Here is a 21,517-nt window from a genome sequence, read left to right on the forward strand (position 1 = left end):
TCAAGGCGTCAAAAGTAAACATAAGGACAAATTTAATAAAACAAAAGTAGCTCAAAATCAACGAAAAACCTTCATTGATGAAATCGGTAGAAAACATCATAAAACCAAATTAAGACGCCAAAGAAATTAACAAATAACTTTTATTTCTAGGTGCGTGATGACAACTTTAGCCGAAATCATCATCACGGATTTGAACAGAAATGATGGATTCATCGCCTTCAAAGAATATAAAACAAAAATCATCCGAAATCTAAATCTGCATTTGCACATAGTTAATGTAGAGAATATTCAAAGCAACATTGATATAATTTCACATGCTTTGAACATTTTTTACAAAAACAATTCAACTCAAAATTTTCATAAGGTTCTAGAAAGAAGGGTAATGAAGTTATCCGATAATTTCAAGCGCCTTAAACCACTGACACCAAGACACAAACGAGGACTTGTAAATCCAATAGGAACCATTATTAAATCAATAACTGGCAACTTAGACAACAATGACCTATATGACATTAACAAACAACTTGATATAACAAAAACTAAAACTAACTACTTGATTGAAAGCAATAATCGTCAAATAATAATAAATGATAGACTTCAATCAAAGTTAAATGAAATAACTAAACACTTGAATGAGCAGCAAATCAAAATTTTAAAAGAAATTTCAATTCAAATCAATAAAAAAACAATCCAATCTGATTACTTTTGGAAACAAAACCTCTTCGAACTATTATTTAACATTCAGTTTTTGGATCAAGAAATCAATGATTTAGTAGAGTCAGTGCAGTTAGCTAAATTAGGTATCATTTGCAAGAATATTATCTCTCTAAATGAAATGGAAACATTTGAAAAAATATTGACCGATCAAAACATTACAATTAGTAGTCTTGACCAAATTTATGAATATCTCGGTTTAGAAGTTTTCCATAAAAATCATTCAATAATATTTGTTATTAAAGTTCCAAATTTTGAACCATTTGAATACGACTTCATTAATATTGAGCTTCTCCCTAAAAATAATTCAATAATAACATTTGATTACAAAAGTGTTATAACAAATGGAACAAAATCTTTTGTGTCACAAATACCATGTTATACTATTGAGAAATACAAAATTTGTAATTCAAAAAATCTGAAAGACATAAGCGAAGATAAATGCATTTCGAACGCATTGAGAGGAACCCCAGCGCGATGCAACTTCAAGGAGTACCAGGGAGGCACACAGATTGACGTTGTCAACGATTTTACGGTAATATTAAAGGATGCAAATTATCCAACTTTTATTAAATCAGAGTGTAACATCAAAGAACGCTCTGTTACGGGAACATTATTAGTATCATACGAAGGTTGTGATATTACCATTAACAACACCAAGTTTAGTGGTAAAAGTCATGTTGAACACCATAAAATTACAATGATTCCTATGATAGGAATTTCATTCAAACAAGAATGGTTTTTCAAAGAGCATAACATTTCACAGATTCAAATCTCGAATATAAACCATATCGAGAAGATAGAACAACAATACACAAAACTCCAATACTTTACCATAGGAGGTTTTATGCTAACATTATCATGTAGCATAATAATAGTATTGTTGTGGTTGATTACAAGAAAGACAAAATCAGCAGCTACTGTGGAAAACAACCTTGAATCCAATGATCCCGTTTCAGCATCCATAAGTCAACATTCAAATAAAGATTCGGGCCGAATCTTCTCTAAGGATGGAGTAGTTACCAAACCATTCACGCGGTTTCAGCTAGAAACCGCGAACATCGAATAATCACAACGTCAGCATGCGCCGTGTGCAGCGGCACATCATATTACACTGAAACCAGAGGACGACGACGACGTCTGGAGTGACGACGTCTGGCGAGGATTCCAGGAAAGTGGCGCAACAACATAGTTTACGTAGTGTCTTTCAGATTCAATAAAGAGAGGGAAATTAATTATTCCCAGTCAGTCTGTGTAGAGCCATCAAACCATCAATTTAATTTTTTAAAAAGTAACCTTCGAAAGCCCGGCGGCTAACTTGCGTAGTTGGTTGTTGAAGATAAAAGGGTACTAAATATTATATATTTGTTATATAATGTTTCCGAGCATATTTACAGAAGAATTGTACATGGGTCATTCACAAATTCCGTCATTTAAGTTTGATGCAACTCGAAAAAAAAGTAATTTATGAAACTTGTTGAACAAATCAGAATAGACCGATGTTCACAAAGGGGAAAAATTCTAAAACTTTCAAAAAAGTTATCACGTGGTTACTGGATGGCCCCTTTATGATAAACTGATTTACGTGAGGGTTCATTCTAATACAACGCAATGATTTTTTTTCCCACACCCTTATGTAAGTCAAATTACAGTGAAATTCATTAAACAATAAAAATCACGTGATTCGATTTTTTTTTCACAAACTTTTGTCCAGGGCTGTGGAGTCGGAGTCGGAGTCGGAGCCGGAGTCGGTGGAGTCGGGTCTTTTTGGGGACCTGGAGTCAGAGTCGGAGTCGGAGTCGTCAAAACTCGAACAGCTGGAGTCGGAGTCGGAGCCGGAGTCGGCTAAATTTTATGAGCCGGAGTCGGAGTCGGAGTCGGAGCCGAAGATTTCTGATAACCCGGAGTCTTACGCCAATATGACGGAAGGTGATAATTATTGCAAATCAATTTACCTTATAAAAATGAAATATTTGTGACCTAGAAAATATTTTACATGTGGATATTTGTTTTTTATTATATTTTAAGTTTTTTCATATATTTTGATGGAGGCGCAAGATAATCCATAAAGCTTCTTTTTAGGTGAAGATTCACGAAGTATCGTGCACCTCCTTTTTAAAGTATATAAAATTTTAAAATTAAAATAAATTAAAAATTTCCAGGTGAAAATATTTTCCATGTAACAGATATTTGAAGAGGACATCTTAAGCATCCTTTCCACGAAGAAATTGTTTAGATACATTGATTTGCAATAATAATCTCCTTCAGCCATGCCGTGATGTCCATGTACGTCTAAAAAAAAACAAAAAAAAAGTTTCGTTTAAAATTGTCATTTAAAAAACAAGGTGCCTGTCACTGTGCTTCTTACAAATGTCAGCCTGAAAGTGAGCAAATTGAATTTTAATGTTCAATAGATCATTAAGGCCAGATTTCTTTTAGTTATTCATTTAAAAATAACAATTTAAATTTCAAATTTGAGGTTAAGCAAGTAAATCTAAATTTACTTACAAACTGTTCTTCTCAAAATGCCTCTAAACTGAAGATATTTTTTGATTTCTGTTTCCATAACGTATAAAACTTGTAACCTAGAAACTTTTTTCCGTTTATTTACTTTACTTTACTTTTACTTAACTTATTTTTCTTGAGAAAAACATGACGCTTAGAGAGTATTGAAATAATCCTATTTATCATTGTTTTAAAAATAATTAACTAATAATAGTTAACTAACTTTTGAAACTTTTAAAAACATGTGGAGTCGGAGTCGGAGTCGGAGCCAACCATTTGTTGAAAGCTGGAGTCGGAGTCGGAGTCTGCTAGAGTTGGTAGGCCGGAGTCGGAGTCGAAGTCGGAGCCAACACTTTGTTCAAAGCTGGAGCCGGATTCGGAGTCGGAGTCAGCTAATCTGAGAAAGCCGGAGTCGGAGTCGGAGTCGGAGTCGTTTGAAATATGACCCGACTCCGCAGCCCTGCTTTTGTCACTCTGTTGTTGGACGAACCCTTACTTAAATGAGTTGTATGCAACGTTTTGTTTTTCACAATTAAAAATGTTATGTTGCGCAGTTAAACAGTTATATTATTTCCTCAAATTTAATTTAAAAAGCACAAAAGTCAACATAATAAGTTACGTAGTTTGCAGATCACCCCTTAGGGGCCATGAACAAACGGTATGGGCACTTTATTTATAAATTCAAAATAAGCCCTCCTGAAAACTTGAAGCTCCTCACCTCCCTTCTAAAACTTCCACGTGTTTTGTAAGTTGCCCAAAACCATTAAAATATTAAGGTAGCGTTCTTGCATTACGTAACAACCCCTCCACCCCCTGGAAATACATTTCCGATACACTTTTTTTGTATAAATCCTCGAACCCTCCTCCCTCCCCCTTGATATTACGCCGTTACGTAATGCATGGACGTCCCGTTACATGGATAGAGGATGCGAGAGGGGGGGGGGGTTCCTTCGTGATAATGGAATAATACAAAAAAAATATTTTGAAAACCCTTTGGAAAACTTCGTAAATCGTACTGCAACTGTGAAAGCAGAATAGGGGGAGGGGGTGGGGGGGGTCTAACATGGGCAGGCCAATCAATTCACATGTCCTTGTACTGTTTATTAATGTCTTATAATCAAATCTTCACCTACAGTTGTTCAGCCTAACAAAAACTATGATTTATTTTGAAACTATAATTTCGTGACGTTGCAACGCAACGAAAAACCCTGTTTTCAAAAACAGAGCGTTGCAACGTCACGAAATGTAAGCGGTCTTCAAAAATCGAGGTTTAATTTTTTCGAAAAACTAATGATTGCATTCGATTTGTTGGCCAATTTTACACTAAAAATAAAAGAAGAACTCCAAATTTGCCGTTTAACAGAGCAGAGTTAATGGCGAAACATGAATTGGGTCAGGATTGAGAAAAAGTCACGCGTTGCAACGTCACGCTACATATCCCCCTCTCAAAAATAGAATATTCGCTTAAAATAATGTTTCAACATCGTTTCTTATAGGAAATTTAATGTACTTTCCGAATCTGTAATAACATATGTACCTTTTCAATGTAATTTTTGAGTTACAGCCGAAATACTGAAAAAAGAACTATAATTTTGATAGTGTTTACAGTTAACTCGTGTATCAATCCTGACGGGCCTCAGTAAGAGTGTCAGCTATTTATCAACAGAGACAGAAAAGGTTTTTTAGTGGCTAGTCTATCAAATTTGTTCTGTGAAGCTTACAAAAAAAAAATGATGCTGTTAGTGTTACAATAACAGTGCATGAGCAAACTGCCATTCTCTTGTCCTATCCCTATTTTAAATCTTCCCAAAAATCGTTAGCTTGTTCCGATTGTGGTCAAGCTTCTAAATGTTTCTCACCCTGAAGTAGCAATAATATCTTTACCACAATTTCCCTGCTCAAGTTGCCCTCTGTTGCATCCTAGCTCCATGTTCTGTCCGGCTTTCGGTAAAATTTCCACCACCAGAAACAATATTTTCCTTTTAAATTAATTCAAAGCGAAAGAAAATGCCCCAAAATGCTACCCTCTTGAACTCTGGCGCGAATCGCGATTGTTTCCCTTTCGCATGAGCAGAGACCATCAGAACAGCACCGGAATTAGCATTTTTCTCGCCTCGCGGCCGCAAAAGTTGCAACAAAAAGCTTCAGTCGGTTTTTTTTTCTGCGCGCGAAACTTTTCCGAGCGCTTCTCTTCTATTGCGAGCTTGCAGTTGTGGTGCGTTCGTTTGATGATCGGTGTGGGTTTCGTTTGATTCTGGTTTGTTAAAAGATCCATCTTAATTTAAACAACTCAGTTAACTTCATATCTAAATCTTTTCAGAAATGTTTGTTTAGGAAAAAACATCAGATTTGAGGGAATTTCACTCATAAAAATTCACCTCAAACTGACTTTTAACCTCATAACTCATTCCTAAAGAGGCTGTAGCTGTCATTTTTCAGCTCGAACAAAAAAATCTGCCAGCACTTTTTGACGAACTCGCACGGAACTAACCTTCAAACGAATGCACCATCATCAGAGATTCGCACACACAAAAGTTCCGACTGGCGGGTGTTTTTGCATTTGCATTTCCGGTTTGATGGTTATTGTGCAGCGTTTTTATTGCCACATCGTCGCCACTTGGTGTGGGTGAAGTGAAGTGGCTATAGTGTGCTGGTGATATAAGGGAGCAGTAGATAAAGGGAGGGGATGGACTTTTGAAACATTTTAATGCATCCGTCATTCCATTGTTGTTGGCTCGCTTGACGGGAACTAGTCAAGTTGTTTACGAGCTGTTGCGTTTTGACAGTGAATTTGTTTATGTTTTGTTGATTGATTCATGAATAAGAATGAAAAATTCTCGCAAACTTCTATCAATGCTCTCAAAATCATGCATAATTTTTCAATATTTTCCCACAAGTTATTACAAAGTTCCGCAAGTTCACCAAGTTCTCACAAATTAACAAACCGATTTCATCAAAAACTCTGGACCAAAATGTCACAATTGCTTTGGAAGTTTCCAACAAATTCCTACGAATTCCAAAAATACTCACACGTTTACACGATTTTACATGAATATTAACAAATTCAGACTAATTTTCACAAATTCACCAATTAATTTACATAAGTTCTCATAATTTTACATAAAAACTAACAAGTTCACTTAACTTCAGAAAAAAATCTCACTGAATCCCAATCAAAACTTTAAAACTCTCAAAAACAAAATCTCACAGAAGCCCACAAATTTACACTGATTCAACCAAATTCCCACGCATTCACAAACAAAAATTCTCACAAATTTACACAAATTCCTAAAAAAGTTCAAATGTTTCCACATGTCTCACAAATTTCTTCAAATTTACTCGAATGCAATTTTACTAATTAAGATACATTTTTACAAGTTCACATAAGTTTTCGCAAAGAACGCAAAGGATTCATGAAAATTTCCACAAGAACCCATAAATTCTCTCCAATCCACACGGTTTTAAAATTAATTTTCCATATTTTTCATGACTTGATTGTAAACAAACAGTCTATACACGGATAAAAAAGTTGTTCCCGAAATCGTGAACATGCGTTCATGAAAAGGAAAGTGTTCAAATCCCATGGTACGTTTTTGAAAATCGTACCATGCATTGTTTCAATTGTTCGTGGTTCCCATTTTCATGAACGCATGTTCTCGATTTTGAGAGCTCTTTTTTCTCCGTGTACCTTTTGCTCAAGTGACAATTCACGTTGTTGTTGCTTGTTTACAATCAAGGTTTCGCCCTGTTGGAAAGATACACAGAAAACAAAATCAATTCTCGTAATCGTGAATTAAGTTCACGAATGTGAGAACTACGAAGGAATTTATTTATGAGTATGGTGCATTTGCACTATAAACGTGAATATATTACTTTGTGGTTCTCGCATTCGTGAATTTAATTCACGATTTCGAGAATTGATTTTTTCCGTGTCCTACGGAAATATCCACAAATTCACACAAATTCGCACAAGAAAAAAGGTAAAATCTCCCAGATCTCCACGTTAGCACACAAATTCAAGCCAGATTTCTAAAATACCCAAAAAATCCATCAATCACCCAATAATTCTCATCAATATCCGCAAATTAACACAAGTTTATGCATATTTAAACAAACTCCCCCAAATTTTAACGTTATTACCACAAATTAACAAAAATATTTACGCTTGTTTGTTGTTGTTGTTGATTTAATTATGGGAACTTAACACTATGGTTCATTGTTACACTCTTAAATTTGCATAATTTCTAGCTAATTACAACAAATTTCAGAATTTCCTACAAGTTTCCACATCCCACAAATTTCCATAATTAGCACAAGTTCTCAAAAATTCATACATAAATTTTCATAAATTCTCTAAAACTCAAAACCAATTGATTCTCTTACGGGAGAAAACTCTTAAAATAGGGCAGTTTTAAAAGCCTTTAGCCACGAGCAAAGCATATCCATCTCGCATCGCCCTCAACCAGAAAAAAAGCAGCTTCTTAAATTTTTATAACTTTGACTTTAAGGGTTAAAATGGATGAAAATAAACATTTTTTGCATGATTCTATTGTGAAATTGTCTCAGGAAGAATATGATAAAATTATCACCAGAAAATGAGATCCCCCGAGCAAAAATTTACAACCAAAAAAAATCACTAAAAGTAAAAGTGTCTATTTAATATGTTAAACTGCCTTACCCAAAGCGTTCTCAGTCTCAGATGGATGTCCCCTTTAAGCTGCAGGTCGAACCGAGTTGATATCTGGATGGAAAACTTTTTTATTTGAGTTTGAAAATTATGCTCTTTTTCGCACTAAAATGCCAACAGCTCCCTTTAGATATAAACGATTGGGGTGGTTCTCCCTGCATTTGTTGCAATTTTTAAGCCCTTTCAGATGCATTTTGAATTTTGCCTAAGATATAGCCTTTTAAATTTTTTTGACGTTTTTGAACCTTTAAACTTTGTGTCCCGATTTGCCTAACTTCCCGTTGACCTAGAGTGCTTAGATTTTGGCCAGAAGCTTGTTTTATATGTACAAACAACCCCTGAAAATTTCAGGGAGATTGGTGTGGAACAAACGACATCTTAAACAAAGGGGTATGCCCTGTTCGTGGACTCGCTCTTAAAAGCATCTTAAAAGCAAATTTTAAAAAATAACAAAAAGAAAACATGTTCCCGCATCAAAAAGATGTTATTTGAGTGATTTTTGTTCTAGCAAAAATATAGAACTGTAACGAAACATTATTTTATAATACAACTCGACATTTTTGAAGTTGGTGTCGCTGTAGTTGCGTCAAGGTGTGATAGATTTAAGCTCCCTGAACACGCTCCAATGGAGCACCCGCAGTCGAGCAGTTTTTGACAGTTCGCTCCATAAGAAATACATTGTAGAAAAAAGCAAAAACCGCTCGAATGGAAGTGCTCCATTGACAGAATTAAATTTTAGTGGGTTCATTGTTAATAAATAATATTGTAAATGTCGCGTATTAATTATCTAGATTTATGTTAAGGAACCATGAGCACCCACGTTTATGTATGGTGGTAACAAAAGGTTTATAACCAAATTTACAATTTTATTTATTGTCTGAGAATTCGCTAAAATTCAATTCTGTCGATTGGAGCGTGTTCAGGGAGCTCAAAAGAACTTCAAAAATGTCAGTTGGAGTAATAAGTCTAAATTAATTTATATTTATTTAATTTTTTTGCTCGCTAGTTTCTTATCAACTGGTTTTCGTGGTATTACATCACATGAACCAAAAAGTTCATCAGTAGTTTCCAATGACTCCTTTTTGACTTTCTTCTTCGCCACATTGTCATCTTCCTTCGGTTCAATCTTAACCTTATCACTTTTCAATCTTTCAGTTTTAATTCTTTTGCCAACCTCTTCTGACTTCACATCTCTCCGCTCCCCTCCTCTCTTCCCCAGCGCCACGATCCTCTCCGGCGACACCGGTCGATTTTCCATCCGTTCGATACGATTCTTGCGGATCTCCACCGTCGGATAGGGGCCCTCATCGGCAATGTACGAACGCATCAGATCCGCCGAAACGTTCCCCCGGACGGCAAACTCCCACAGAGTTCCAATCGTCCGGAAGCACTGCTCGCAAACCAGCTGCGGAAGATCTCCGTCTTCGGGCAGGAAACTTTCGTAGCTTGGCCCCAGCAGCGCTCGCAGGTTGTGATCGGTTGCGATGAGCACGCGGTTCCCGCTGGACAGACACAGCCGGCACATCTTGGCCGTCCGCATTTCGTTGGTGCGGTTTTCTACGTTGTGGGGTTCCATGGTTGAGTCTTGCGTTGGTTGTGGTGAATTTTGGTTTTATACGAACATGGTAGAACAATAATGTGAACTACAGGTAAAAGTGAAAATTATTTCTGTTACCTACAAATGACAGTCGCAATCTCCAGCTTGAGTCGTTTGCAGAAAATGGTCGTCACTACCAACGCTATCGTAACTAACGTTGAATTTAATTACACTTGAAAGAGCCCAAACGGGCACACATGGATTAAATTCCATTAGTCATAATTATTACAAGATTTACCGCAACAGATTAGTAGTAGTGCTCGTGTATGTCGAGCATATTACACATGTTGGGCTAAGTTGCATCTCCACTTAAACCACTGAGTGTGGCTGCCAGAGAGTGTGTGCGTTGTTATCCACCATCCACCACAGGAAGACTCCTCGTCGTGATAAGTAGCAAGTTCATACATCATAAAACCACCACTCTAAGTTCGTCGCCATCGTGCTAACTTGTCGTAGTGCAAAACTGAGTCAAGAACGCCTTTTTTTTCAATCTCGTCGTGCTATCTTGACACAGCTTGAAAATTGTTGTTAGTGCGACAATTGGCCAATGAGATTTCAGGTCAGAACGCGTTTGACACTAGTACGAGCTGCCACCAAATGCAACCAATCTTCAGGACAATGCACAGAATGGTCAACCGAACAAACCGTGTTTGTTATTGTTTACATTGCGTGCTCTCGTTTTTGTTTATTCAAAGTCAAATATTCAAACGCGTTTTTTCTCGCAACGTCAAAGAGTGACGTATGACAAGATAGCACGACAGAGTCAAGTTGCGGAAGGAGGGAGGGGAGGGGGTTAGATATTTGCTGGTAAATTCAAACACACACACAAACACACCAGCTGGAACTAGCAGCAGAGCTTCAACCACGCCACATGTGTGCTTCAGAGATGCAATGGTTAAGCATAGTTTGCACGTGGTAGACTGGTTCAATTAAGTTGACATTCTAGGCTTAGTTTGCAATAGGTTATATCAGCCATCACAACCTAAATAACTTATTTGCATTTTCCTTTAGAACAAACAGATTTTTAAAATAAATAATTTTGAGCTAATACCTTGTGAAGATCTTACAGAAGAACAATTGAAATCATTTTCATGAAATAGATTATTCGAAAAAATGCTCGAATACTGATGAAATCAACTAACAAATTCAAATAAAAAAGTGCCATCAAAAAACCCAAAAATCAGAAAATAAAACTGTGGTTTATTGGACCTTTTTGCCTTCCTCACTTTACTGAGGAAAGGCTATAAAATCACTCGAAAAACGAAATTCTTAATTTGACCTCCTAGACCCACCTTCATGTATACATATCGACTTAGAATCAAATTTTGAGCAAATGTCTGTGTGTGTGGTGGGATGTTGATAAAAAAAAATGCACTGAGTTATCTCGGCACTAGCTGACCCGATTTGAACCGTTTAGGTCTCATTTGATCCGTCTTGGGGTCCCCTAAGTCGCTATTGAAAATTATAAAGTTTTGTAAAGTACTTCAAAAGTAATGTTAAAAAAAAGATTCTAACAAAAGTCCGGAAGATTGTAAAAAGGGTGGTTTTTGTAAGAAACCTTGTCATGTTATACAATTTTAGAAAGGTATTCGAAAGACCTTTCCAACGAGTTCAAAAGTTTGAAGATCTGACAACCCTACCAAAAGTTATGCGCACTTAAGTGTTATTTATGCACTTTTTAGAGGCCGGATCTCTTATATTTCGATGAAAACGTTGTCCGGATCTATCATGTAATCTGTCGTTGGATAGGTAATCAAAAGACCTTTCCAACGAGTTCAGTAGATTGAAGATCTGACGATCCTATCAAAAGTTATAAGCACTTAAGTGTTTTTTTTATGAACTTTTTAGAGGCCGGATCTCATATTTTTCGATGAAAACGTTGTCCGGATCTATCATGCGACTTGTCGTTGGGTAGGTAATCAAAAGACCTTTTCAACGAGTTCAATAGATTGAAGATCTGACAACCCTATCAAAAGTTATAAGCACTTAAGTGTTATTTATGAAATTTGTGGAGGCCGGATCTCAGATATTACCTAGCATTACACTCTAAATCATTGCTTCGGCAGAAGTCTCAGCGGGTGGTCGTGTTTTTTCGCGGTGTGTTTGGCGCGTTTTTCACGGCGATTCCGAGGCGTGTGCGAGCGGACAAGCCCGTTCCGGTGGTCAGAGAGGCCACAATCTGGTCGTCGTGGACACGGCGGCGGTGCAGCAGCGGAAGAGGAACGAGTTCCTGCATCCGAGCAGCAGCAGCAGGAGGAGTGAGCAGCAGCGGCCGCGGAGGCAGCTGAGGCGAGAGACGGTCGTTGGTCGGTGGAACCGGCCCCGGAGAGTCGACTGCGGTCGGCGGACCAGTTTTCGGCCAGGCCAGGTCGGAGACAACCCCGTTGTTTACGTGGCTGGCAGCAGGCAGCACAACAACAACAACAACAAGCGCGCGCAAACGAGCTTCCCGCGCATCCCGCTGCGGGCGGCAGCCAGTGCGGCCAGTTCGGCGGTGAGTGCGAAAGGCGAGTTAATTAGTTTTTTTTTTTTTTTTTTTTTCGCTCATAGTTTTTTTTTTGTTAGTCATATTTTTTTTTCTCTTCTTCCTTGGGTTTTTTTTTTTCTTTTTCGCGTAAATCTTGATTAGCTTTTGTATTAGTTTTTCTTTCGTTTTTCATTCCAACCATGGATCCGGATGAGGACCAGGTGGAAAAAATGTCCGAGTTCGAAGACTGGGACACGGACAACGAGGGTGAAGTTGATCCTCTCCCAGGAGTGCCTTCTAACCAAACCGCGTTGGAACTCTACGGAAAGGACACCAAGGTCGTTGTGAAGGGCACTGGCGGGCGCAAAGCGAAGAAACGCAAGTCTCGACTGTCTCCGAAACCATACCCAAAACCTGATCCCACTTCCCCTCCAACACAAAAACCGGATCTAGCTCTTCCACTGAATCCAAGTCCTCTGGTCCCATCAAATCCAACTCCTATTCCAACGAATCCAACCCCTCCGATCCCGCCAAATACGAATCCAATCCCACCGGCACCAACCCCTCCGATTCCGCCAAATCCGAATCCTATTCCACCGGCACCAACCCCTCCGATCCCTCCAAATCCAAATCCACCAGGTGACAAGGAAAGACCAGTTCAAGCTCGCGCTCGCCAGTAAGTGGGGGGCTCGCAGACGGAGTGGGTGGTCTTCTTCCGGCCCAAACAAAAACCCCTTAACTTCGTTCGGATCACAAAAGATCTGCATAACCATTATCCTGGGCTGGTACAATGTACTAAGCTGAACAAGAGCAAGCTCAGCGTGATCGTGAACTCCGCGGAGGAAGCTAACCAGATCGTGAAAGACATTCGGTTCTGTGTCGAGTACCGTGTTTGGATTCCGGCCCACAAAGTCGAAATCGACGGCGTGGTGACCGATGACAGTCTGTCGCTTGTCGACCTCTCAAGGGCGGTGGGACGCTTCAAGAACCCTAAACTTCCAGCTGTGGAGGTAATCGAGTGCCGGCAACTGGGCAACGTCACCACCGAGGGTGGCAAGAAGAAGTTCATTCCTTCTGCCTCGTTCCGGGTGACTTTTGCAGGGTCAGCTCTGCCGGACTACATTGAGCTGTACAAACTTCGGCTTCCAGTTCGATTGTACGTTCCGCGTGTGATGAGCTGCGAAAACTGCCAGCAGTTGGGACACACCAAGACCTACTGCAGCAACAAGAGCAAGTGCTCAAAGTGCGCAGGCCCCCACAAGGACGTGGAATGCCAAAAGCAGGCTGAAAAATGCCTACTTTGTGGCGGGGAACCGCACAAAACTCGGCAGTGCCCAAAGTACAAGGAGCGCGAGGACAAGATGAAGCGATCCTTGAAGGAACGCTCCAAGAAGTCCTTCGCGGAAATCCTTAGCCAGGCGAACCAATCCAATCGTTTCGCCCCCTTGGCAGATGATTTGGGAGACGAGGAAAACGAGGAGGAAGTCCTCTTCCGGAGAGACGAGGAAAGTGACTCTTCCGGACCAAAGCCGAAGCGCAACAAGGTTTCCAAGTCCACAAAAGCCGCTGGCGGCAAGGGTAAGGAAAGTGACTCGTTGAACTTCGAGGAGGATTTTCCTTTCGGTCCGTCAGGTAAGCCCGCTCCGAAGCCGGCACCGATACCTCTCAAGCCGCTGAAGCCCGTTCCCAAGCTGCCAAAGATCCCCCTAAAACCGGTTCCTCAACCAAATCCGATCACCGATGCCTTCAAAGGAGTCCTTACTTTTTCCACAATCGTGGAATGGCTGTGCTCTTTTGTGAGTGAACCGACGCGATTAATCATAAAGCGGTTTGAGCCTCTCGCTAGACACATCGGGAAACAGCTTGCTAGCACGATGCCCCTCTTGTCGTTCATTTCCTTTGATGGGTAATACACCAAAAACGAAAAACGGCATCTCCTTTCTACAATGGAATTGTAGAAGTTTAACCCCCAAGTTAAACGATTTTCAACAATTCGCATTCGAACGAGACTGTGATGTGTTTGCGCTGAGCGAAACGTTTCTTATCGGAGATGAGACGCCAGCTTTCCGGGGGTACAACATCATCACAGAGAGCAGGGCAGGGCCAAATAGAGGTGGAGGCGTACTGATTGGTGTCAGGAAATGCCACACTTTTAGAAAGGTCACGCTCCCGAAGCTAGGAGGTATCGAAGCAGTCGCAGTACAGGCCAGGATCAGAGGACTGGACATTTGCATTGTGTCCGTCTATGTTCCCCCACAGGTGTCGTTAACTCGACAAAAGTTGTGGGGTATGCTTGAGCTGTTGCAGGCACCGCGACTGGTTCTGGGTGACTTTAATCTTCACAGCACCGAGTGGGGAAGTCACAAGACAGACCCTCAAGCATATCTGATTCATGAACTGTGCGACGACTTCCAGATGACCCTCCTAAACAGGGACAAGCAAGTTACGCGGATTGCAACACCACCAACGCCAACTACGTCCGGTACGAAGGCGAGTGCCATCGACTTGTCGCTCTGTTCCAACAGTCTGGCAGTTCTTTGTGACTGGAACGTGCTTCAAGATCCTCGTGGCAGTGATCATTTGCCGATCGCTATTCTGGTTAGCCATGGCCCACAGCAATCGACAACGGTGGAGATGCCTTACGATCTGACGCGAAATATCGACTGGAAACAGTACGCGGAGGCAGTCTCCATTGGAGTTGAGTTGCGAGCTGGGTTGGCACCGCTTGAAGAATATGCGTTTCTGGCTAATATGATCTATGACAGTGCGGTACAAGCTCAGACGAAACCCGTCCCGGGACCATACATCCGAACGCGCCCTCCACTTCCCTGGTGGGACAAGGAGTGTACGGATCTCTCGGCGGCCAGGTCTGTAGCTTATGTGGACTTCTGCAAGTGTGGATCCCCAGCGAACTTCCAAAGGTATAGAGCTCTTGATCGCAGGTACAGTAATACTCTGAAGCGGAAGAAGCGAATGTACTGGCGGGAGTTCGTTGAAGGACTACCAGCAGATACGTCCATGAGCACTCTGTGGCGCGTTGCGAGGGCCATGCGTAGAGGTTCCGTTCCGAACGAGAGTGTGGAACAATCGGACAAGTGGATATTGGATTTCGCCAAGAAGGTGTGCCCGGACTCGGTGCCGACACAACCATCATTCGACGTTGTTGATGGGAGGGATTCTAATCCTCCCTTCTCGATGGTAGAGCTCTCCATAGCACTATTGACGGGCAACAACACTGCTCCTGGTCCGGACAAGATCAAGTTCAGCTTGCTGAAGAATCTTCCGGACGTCGCCAAGCAGCGTCTGTTGAAACTGTTCAACACGTTGGTGGAGCAGAACGTAATTCCACACGAATGGCGACAGGTCCGGGTGGTTGCCATTCAAAAGCCCGGTAAGCCGGCGTCCGACCACAACTCGTATCGTCCAATCAGCTTGCTGTCGTGTCTACGCAAGTTGCTGGAGAAGATGATCCTCGACCGCCTCGAACCATGGATGGAACGAGAGCACTTGCTGTCTGACACGCAGTATGGCTTCCGGAGAGGCAAGGGAACAAGCGACTGTCTAGCCTTGCTGGCCACAGGGATCGACATAGCCCGTGGTAAGAAACAGCAAATGGCTTCTGTCTTTCTAGACATCAAGGGTGCATTCGATTCAGTCTCCATCGATGTGTTGGGAGTAAAGCTGCGTCGGAGCGGTCTCAATCCGACGATGTGCAACTTCCTCATCAACCTGTTGTCAGAAAAACACATGCACTTTGTGCAAGGTGATCTGGCAATCACCCGGATAAGTTACATGGGTTTGGCACAAGGCTCACGCCTTAGCCCATCCATGTATAACTTCTACGTCAGCGATATCGATGATTGCTTGACCGGAGACTGCACCCTTATACAGTACGCAGATGACGCAGTGGTTTCAATCGCTGCCAAGAAGGAAGTCGATCTGCTAGAACCCTTGCAAGATACCCTGAACAACTTGGCCCATTGGGCAGTTGGAAAGGGTATTGAATTCTCTCCGGAGAAGACGGAACTGGTCGTTTTTACGGGGAAGCATGAACCGCCGCAGCTCAATCTTTCTCTTTCGGGAAAGACTATCGAGCAGTCGGACCACTTCATGTACATGGGTACCATCTTTGATCAGAAGGGAACATGGGGGAAGCACATTAACTACCTGAAGCAAAAGTGCCTGCAAAGAACTAATTTTCTGCGCAGCGTCTCTGGCAACCGGTGGGGTGCTCATCCTTCTGACTTGCTTCGACTGTACAAGACAACGATACTCTCGGTGCTGGAATATGGCAGTCTCTGCTTCCAAACAGCTGCGAAATCACGCTTGATGGTTCTCCAGCGGATACAGTACCGAAGCCTTCGCATTGTCTTGGGTTGCATGCACTCAACTCACAACATGACCCTCGAGGTCTTGGCGGGAGTATTGCCTCTGCGAACTCGTTACTATGAACTGTCTTACCGGTTCCTGATCCGGTGTGATTACAGGAATAAACTGGTAATTGACAACTTTGAAACGTTGCTGAACCTTCACGTTGAGTCTCGGCGCATGCTTCTATATTATGACTTTATGTCATCGTGGGAGTGGAGCCCGAGCACAACGGTACAGCGCACGCCTCCGTTAACCAACAGCACCCTGATTGGCTTCGACACGTCCATGAAAGCCGATACTCGCGGTATCCCAAACCATCTTTTGCGGGGAGTTGTACCGTCGATCTTCGCATCAAAGTACAACCATGTTCCTCCAAACAACAGATTCTTCACCGATGGCTCCAAGCTCGACGGCTGTACGGGCTTCGGTGTTTATCATGAATCTTATCAGCTGTTCTTTAAGCTGAAGGACCCGAGTTCGGTTTATGTCGCAGAGTTAGCCGCGGTTTACTGCGCACTGCGAATCATCGAGACCATGCCACCTGACCTCTACTTCATCTTCACCGATAGCTTTAGCTCTGTTGAGGCTATCCGGTCTCTGAAGCCGACCAGGGAGTCTGCGTTTTTCCTCACGGAAATACGCAAGACTTTAAACAACCTGGCGGCTCAGTCCTTCAGCATCACGGTGGTGTGGGTCCGCGCTCATTGCTCGATTCCGGGTAATGAGAAAGCGGACTTGCTCGCCAAGAAGGGTGCTGAGTGTGGAGACATTTTTGAAAGGCCAATTAGCCTACAAGAATGCTACAGTTTTCCGAGGCAGCGTGCGCTTCTGGATTGGCAAACACAATGGGACGGCGACACCAAGGGACGTTGGATGTATTCCATACGACCTAAGGTGCAAAGAAAAGCCTGGTTCAAGGGAATGGACTTGACGCGTGGATTCATCAGAACGATGTCCCGCCTTATGTCGAACCATTACTCGTCCAAGGCTCATCTGTACCGTATCAACATGAGTGATACGAACCTGTGTGACTGTGGGCAGGGTTATCAGGACATCGACCATCTCGTATGGGCGTGTCCAGATCACCAGGCTCACAGAATTAATTTGAAAGATACCCTCAGGGCCCGAGGAAGACCACCAGAAATCCCGATGCGAGACGCGTTATCTCAACTTGACCTTGATGTTCTCTATCCGATCTATCAGTTCCTCTCAGATTCCAAAATATCTATTTAGTTTTCTTCCAGTTAGTTTCCCTTCAGTTAGTTTTCCTCTAGTTAGTATAACTCGCCTCCGCACAAAGCCGTCGTTTCTGGTTGCACCGGAAGCAAAGCAAGATCGCCCCAGCAGCTGGACACCGAGTTGCGGCTGAGGACAAAACGCAAAGGCCAGCAGAGCCAACCAAGACCCCTACACAATCCCCCTTCCCTTCCCACGCCTTGTCCTTAACATCAATCCCTTCCCTACTAACCCCGAGTAGGCCGCGGGTAATCGGCTCCCCTCCCACTAACATTTACACACAAGATCCTCTGTAATTATTAAGTCAAATGTAATTACAAAAGCCGACTCGGTCCTAACCAGGTCCCAGTACCGAAAAGGACCTAATAAAAATAATTTTATGAAAAAAAAAAAAAAAAATTACACTCTAAATGTGAGGAAGGCACCAACCACCCAATGGTGGATTAAGTACCGTTTTTAAAAAACCTCCTCTTACTTGAATCAGTCTATTTCACCGATATCACAATATCTCATGTGCGTCCTGTCCTGTTGTATATCTCGGAGCAGGGACACAGACAGTCTTGACAGGTGGTCCGGAATCCACCACGGTTCTCAAAATACCGTTATTATGAAAAAAAATGCAATCCGAGATTTTGTTGTCTATCAATTCCTTACACCATAACGCACCTCTTAGCAGAATATGAAAACTTTAGCTGATGTAGTTTTCGGATACAGCCCTTTTAAGATGTTACATCCGATTTTCAATAAGAAACCCAAAGGAATCGATACAATTTTACCATTTCAAAGAATATTTCGCCATAATGATGAATTCTGCTTCATATGACTGTCAAGTATCTCTGGGCCAAGTTTTAGAAGGTTTGCTGATGTAGTTCTAGAGACACAGCCATTTTAAAATGTTATTTCCGACATTTTCTAAGAAAATCTATAAAATCAAAAAAAGCAAAATACATCATTATCTCGAAATGCATATTCTTTAAAGTGCTGAAATTGTATTGGTTTTATAGATTTTCTTAGAAAAAGTCAGAAATAATATTTTAAAATGGCTGTGTCTCGAGAACTAAATCAGCCAATCTTCTGAAACTTGGCCCAGAGATTCTTGAAAGTCTTGTGAAGCAAAATCCATCATTATCTCAAAATGCACATTCTTTGAAAATGCGGAAATTGTATAGATTGTTTTAGTTTTCTTCTTGAAAATCGGGTGTAACATCTTAAAAGGGCTGTATCTCGAAAACTACATCAGCGAATGTTTGCATTTTTTAATCAGAGGTGCGTTATGGTGTAAGGAATCGATAGACACCAAAATCTAGAATTACATATTTTTGCATAATAACGGTATTTTGAGCACCGTGCGGACGGCTGCGTTGAACAGAGTATATCAGACCATCGTGGACCAGTCAGTCCAGAAACACTCTCTAATCCCGTACTCTGCCGATGCAGTTGGTGTGTAAATCAGCAAAACCACCCTCAGGCAGAAGTAGGAAAACGCAACCAAGCATCTCCGAAAAGCCCCAAGAAGTCTCAACTCGAGCGATGGTTTGATGTGATAATAATGTACACCACAATCAACATAAATTTCATAACGCCCCAGCACTTGACCGAACGTCGCACACCGGATGAAACCTCGGAGGACAAAGATGAAATTTAACACGCGTTCCTCCGGTCGTCCGGAGTCTGAGTCGACCGGATGATGAGGTGGGAAAAGCCGCCCCGAGGGCACTTGGAAATGGGGACCAAGAGGAGGAGGAAACAAAGGCCGGACAAACGTTAAGGCCTCGTAATCCAATAAAATCGGATAAAATTGGGGAAAATTGATTGATTCTGATGTAATGATGAAAACGTTGATGATAGGCCGGAGGTTCCGGAGGGGATGCAGGCCGTGGTGCGATGATGGTGCTCCCTCGGGGGATTTTCTGTGGCAGCTGGGATGGAGTTTTTTTTGCTGGTGTGATTAACTAGGAATATTGCGGATTAAATATCAATGAAAATGTTCTTGTTAAGGTGTAACGGGCCATCATCAAATATGGCGATTAATTATGGCGAAAAAACATCCCGTTCCACGTTAACGATGATACTTTCCCGTTCCACCTTATCCGGTGAAAATTTTAAACTTTTCCGAAAATTGACGATTATTTGCATTTCTACTACGGAATAAAATATAAAAAAATAATCACTGTGTACAAAACTTTCACGAGAATACAGGGAAACTTGCAGTAGGCTCGAAAAAGCTTAATTTTCTTCAAATTTAGCCTATTTTTGAAAGGTATATTTTTTCCATACAAAAACAAGCGCACTTTTGAACACTTCAAAACTACCGTTTTAATTACCTTACCTCAATAAATTGCTAATCCCTCGACGTGCTGCAGGCAGGAGAACCAGCTGACAACGACCAAACACAGCAAAACTCGCGATTTTCGCGAAAAGTAGCTTCGAAATACGCGAAGTGAAAATATTCCGCGAGTTTTTTTTTGTTTTCAAACACTCTTAAACACAACCATTCGTTACACAAGTATTGGTAGTCATCACGAAAGTGGTTGCCAGAAATTTCAGTCAAGCACTTTATATGAAATTCACAAATAACATTTTCTTATTTGATAATTTGCCACGTACTGATGTAAAATATTGAAACAATTAACTAATACATCTTTTTAATGATAAATTATAATTAACATTGGCATAAAAGCTTAAAAATAACGACATCAAATTCTGGCAATAAACAACAAATTATAAAACTTTGCCCTGTTTGGCCACACTTTTCGCTGACGCTCAATGTTGTGACAGTTGAGATTTTCACTGTCGATCTGTCAGTTTTCTTCGCCGTTCGGAGAAAACAAAATCCTCCGAGCCAAGATTTAAAATCTTGCCGGATAAATGTCGGTTCAGAACGTTCCGGATTTGACCGACGAAGAGGACAAGCGGCCCCGACAGCCGACAAGTGGACGAGTCTTCAACTCACGGCAAGTGAAAAGGTTTCGCTGGGTGGCAGTCAGATCAAGCCTTTCTGGATGCGGCCATAAAGGTAGGGACGTCCGCCAACCAGCAGCAGAAGATCTACGGTTTGCTGCCCTCAACTCACGGCAAATGAAAAGCTTATGCCGGGTGCCAGCCAGAACAGAACGGATGTAGCCAGTGAGGAATACAACACGTCGAGCACCATTCCGTAGATCTTGAGCTGCTTTTCGGTGGATCGTTCTCCTTGCTGGCCACATCCGGGTCGGTTTGATCTAGCTGCCATCCGACGCTCGGTTGTCTTGAGTTGATGAGGGAGAGGGGGGATGTTCAACCCGTGGATTTTGAGCTGCTGCTCGGCGAATTGCCCTCCTTGCTGGCCACATCTGGGACGGCCTGATCTCACTAGTCGTGGTTGAGTGGGGTGCTAACTGGCAGCTGTCTGGCGCAAGCTTCTCATTTGCCGTGAGTTGAGGGGACCAGACCGTAGATTGTCAGTTCTTGATGACCGCATCCGAGAAAGGCTTGATGCGGCTGCCACCCGGTGGAAGCTTTCTCACTTCCCGTGACTTGGTAAAATTCCTCCGAGCCAAGATCGCAATTTGTCCGGATCTGGGATGGGATAAACAAAGAGAAAAAAACCTATTGTCAAACTAAACCACTTTCAACATGGCCGCTTCTGTCAACCTAAACCAGTCCTTTCTTATGAGGAGAAAATGAGAAGTATTGTAATTTAAGTTGAAAAAAAAAATAAAACGAATTTAAATCAATTTCACAAATAATTGTTAATTGCATTAATAGATTGATTAAAATATTTTCAATTGAAAGGCATTTATTTCTATCGTACACCGAATGTTGACTTATCAGCATTTTCATTTGAAAAAACAATACATTTCATGAACCGACTATTCTTTTGCCCATTTAAACCTCTTGTTATTTTTTTTGCGCGTTACATAGAAATGTCATCTAGATTGCACAATATTAAACCTGTGCT

At 41.6% G+C, this 21,517-nt stretch overlaps 2 protein-coding genes across 3 annotated transcripts; one reads left to right on the forward strand and one right to left on the reverse strand.

Annotated features, from left to right (window-relative positions):
- Positions 1-8,853: 8,853 nt before the first annotated feature.
- On the reverse strand, positions 8,854-9,805 carry LOC120424554 (uncharacterized). 2 transcript variants are annotated; one of them, XM_052708585.1, is made up of 2 exons: positions 9,586-9,805; positions 8,854-9,490 (listed from the first exon to the last, which is right to left on the reverse strand). In XM_052708585.1, exon 2 carries the CDS (start codon positions 9,480-9,482, stop codon positions 8,889-8,891), a length of 594 nt encoding a protein of 197 aa, XP_052564545.1. In that variant the 5' UTR covers positions 9,483-9,490; positions 9,586-9,805; the 3' UTR covers positions 8,854-8,888. The 2 variants fall into 2 exon arrangements, with proteins under 2 accessions (XP_052564545.1, XP_039444658.1); XM_039588724.2 differs by having other exon boundaries at positions 9,582-9,805.
- Positions 9,806-12,042: 2,237 nt separating this feature from the next.
- On the forward strand, positions 12,043-12,650 carry LOC120424546 (circumsporozoite protein-like). The gene has a single exon (XM_039588713.2). The coding sequence runs from the start codon at positions 12,171-12,173 to the stop codon at positions 12,648-12,650; it is 480 nt and encodes a 159-aa protein (XP_039444647.1). The 5' UTR covers positions 12,043-12,170.
- Positions 12,651-21,517: the final 8,867 nt, after the last annotated feature.

This window comes from Culex pipiens, chromosome 2, assembly GCF_016801865.2.
Source record: "Culex pipiens pallens isolate TS chromosome 2, TS_CPP_V2, whole genome shotgun sequence".
Taxonomy (NCBI): Eukaryota; Metazoa; Arthropoda; class Insecta; order Diptera; family Culicidae; genus Culex; species Culex pipiens.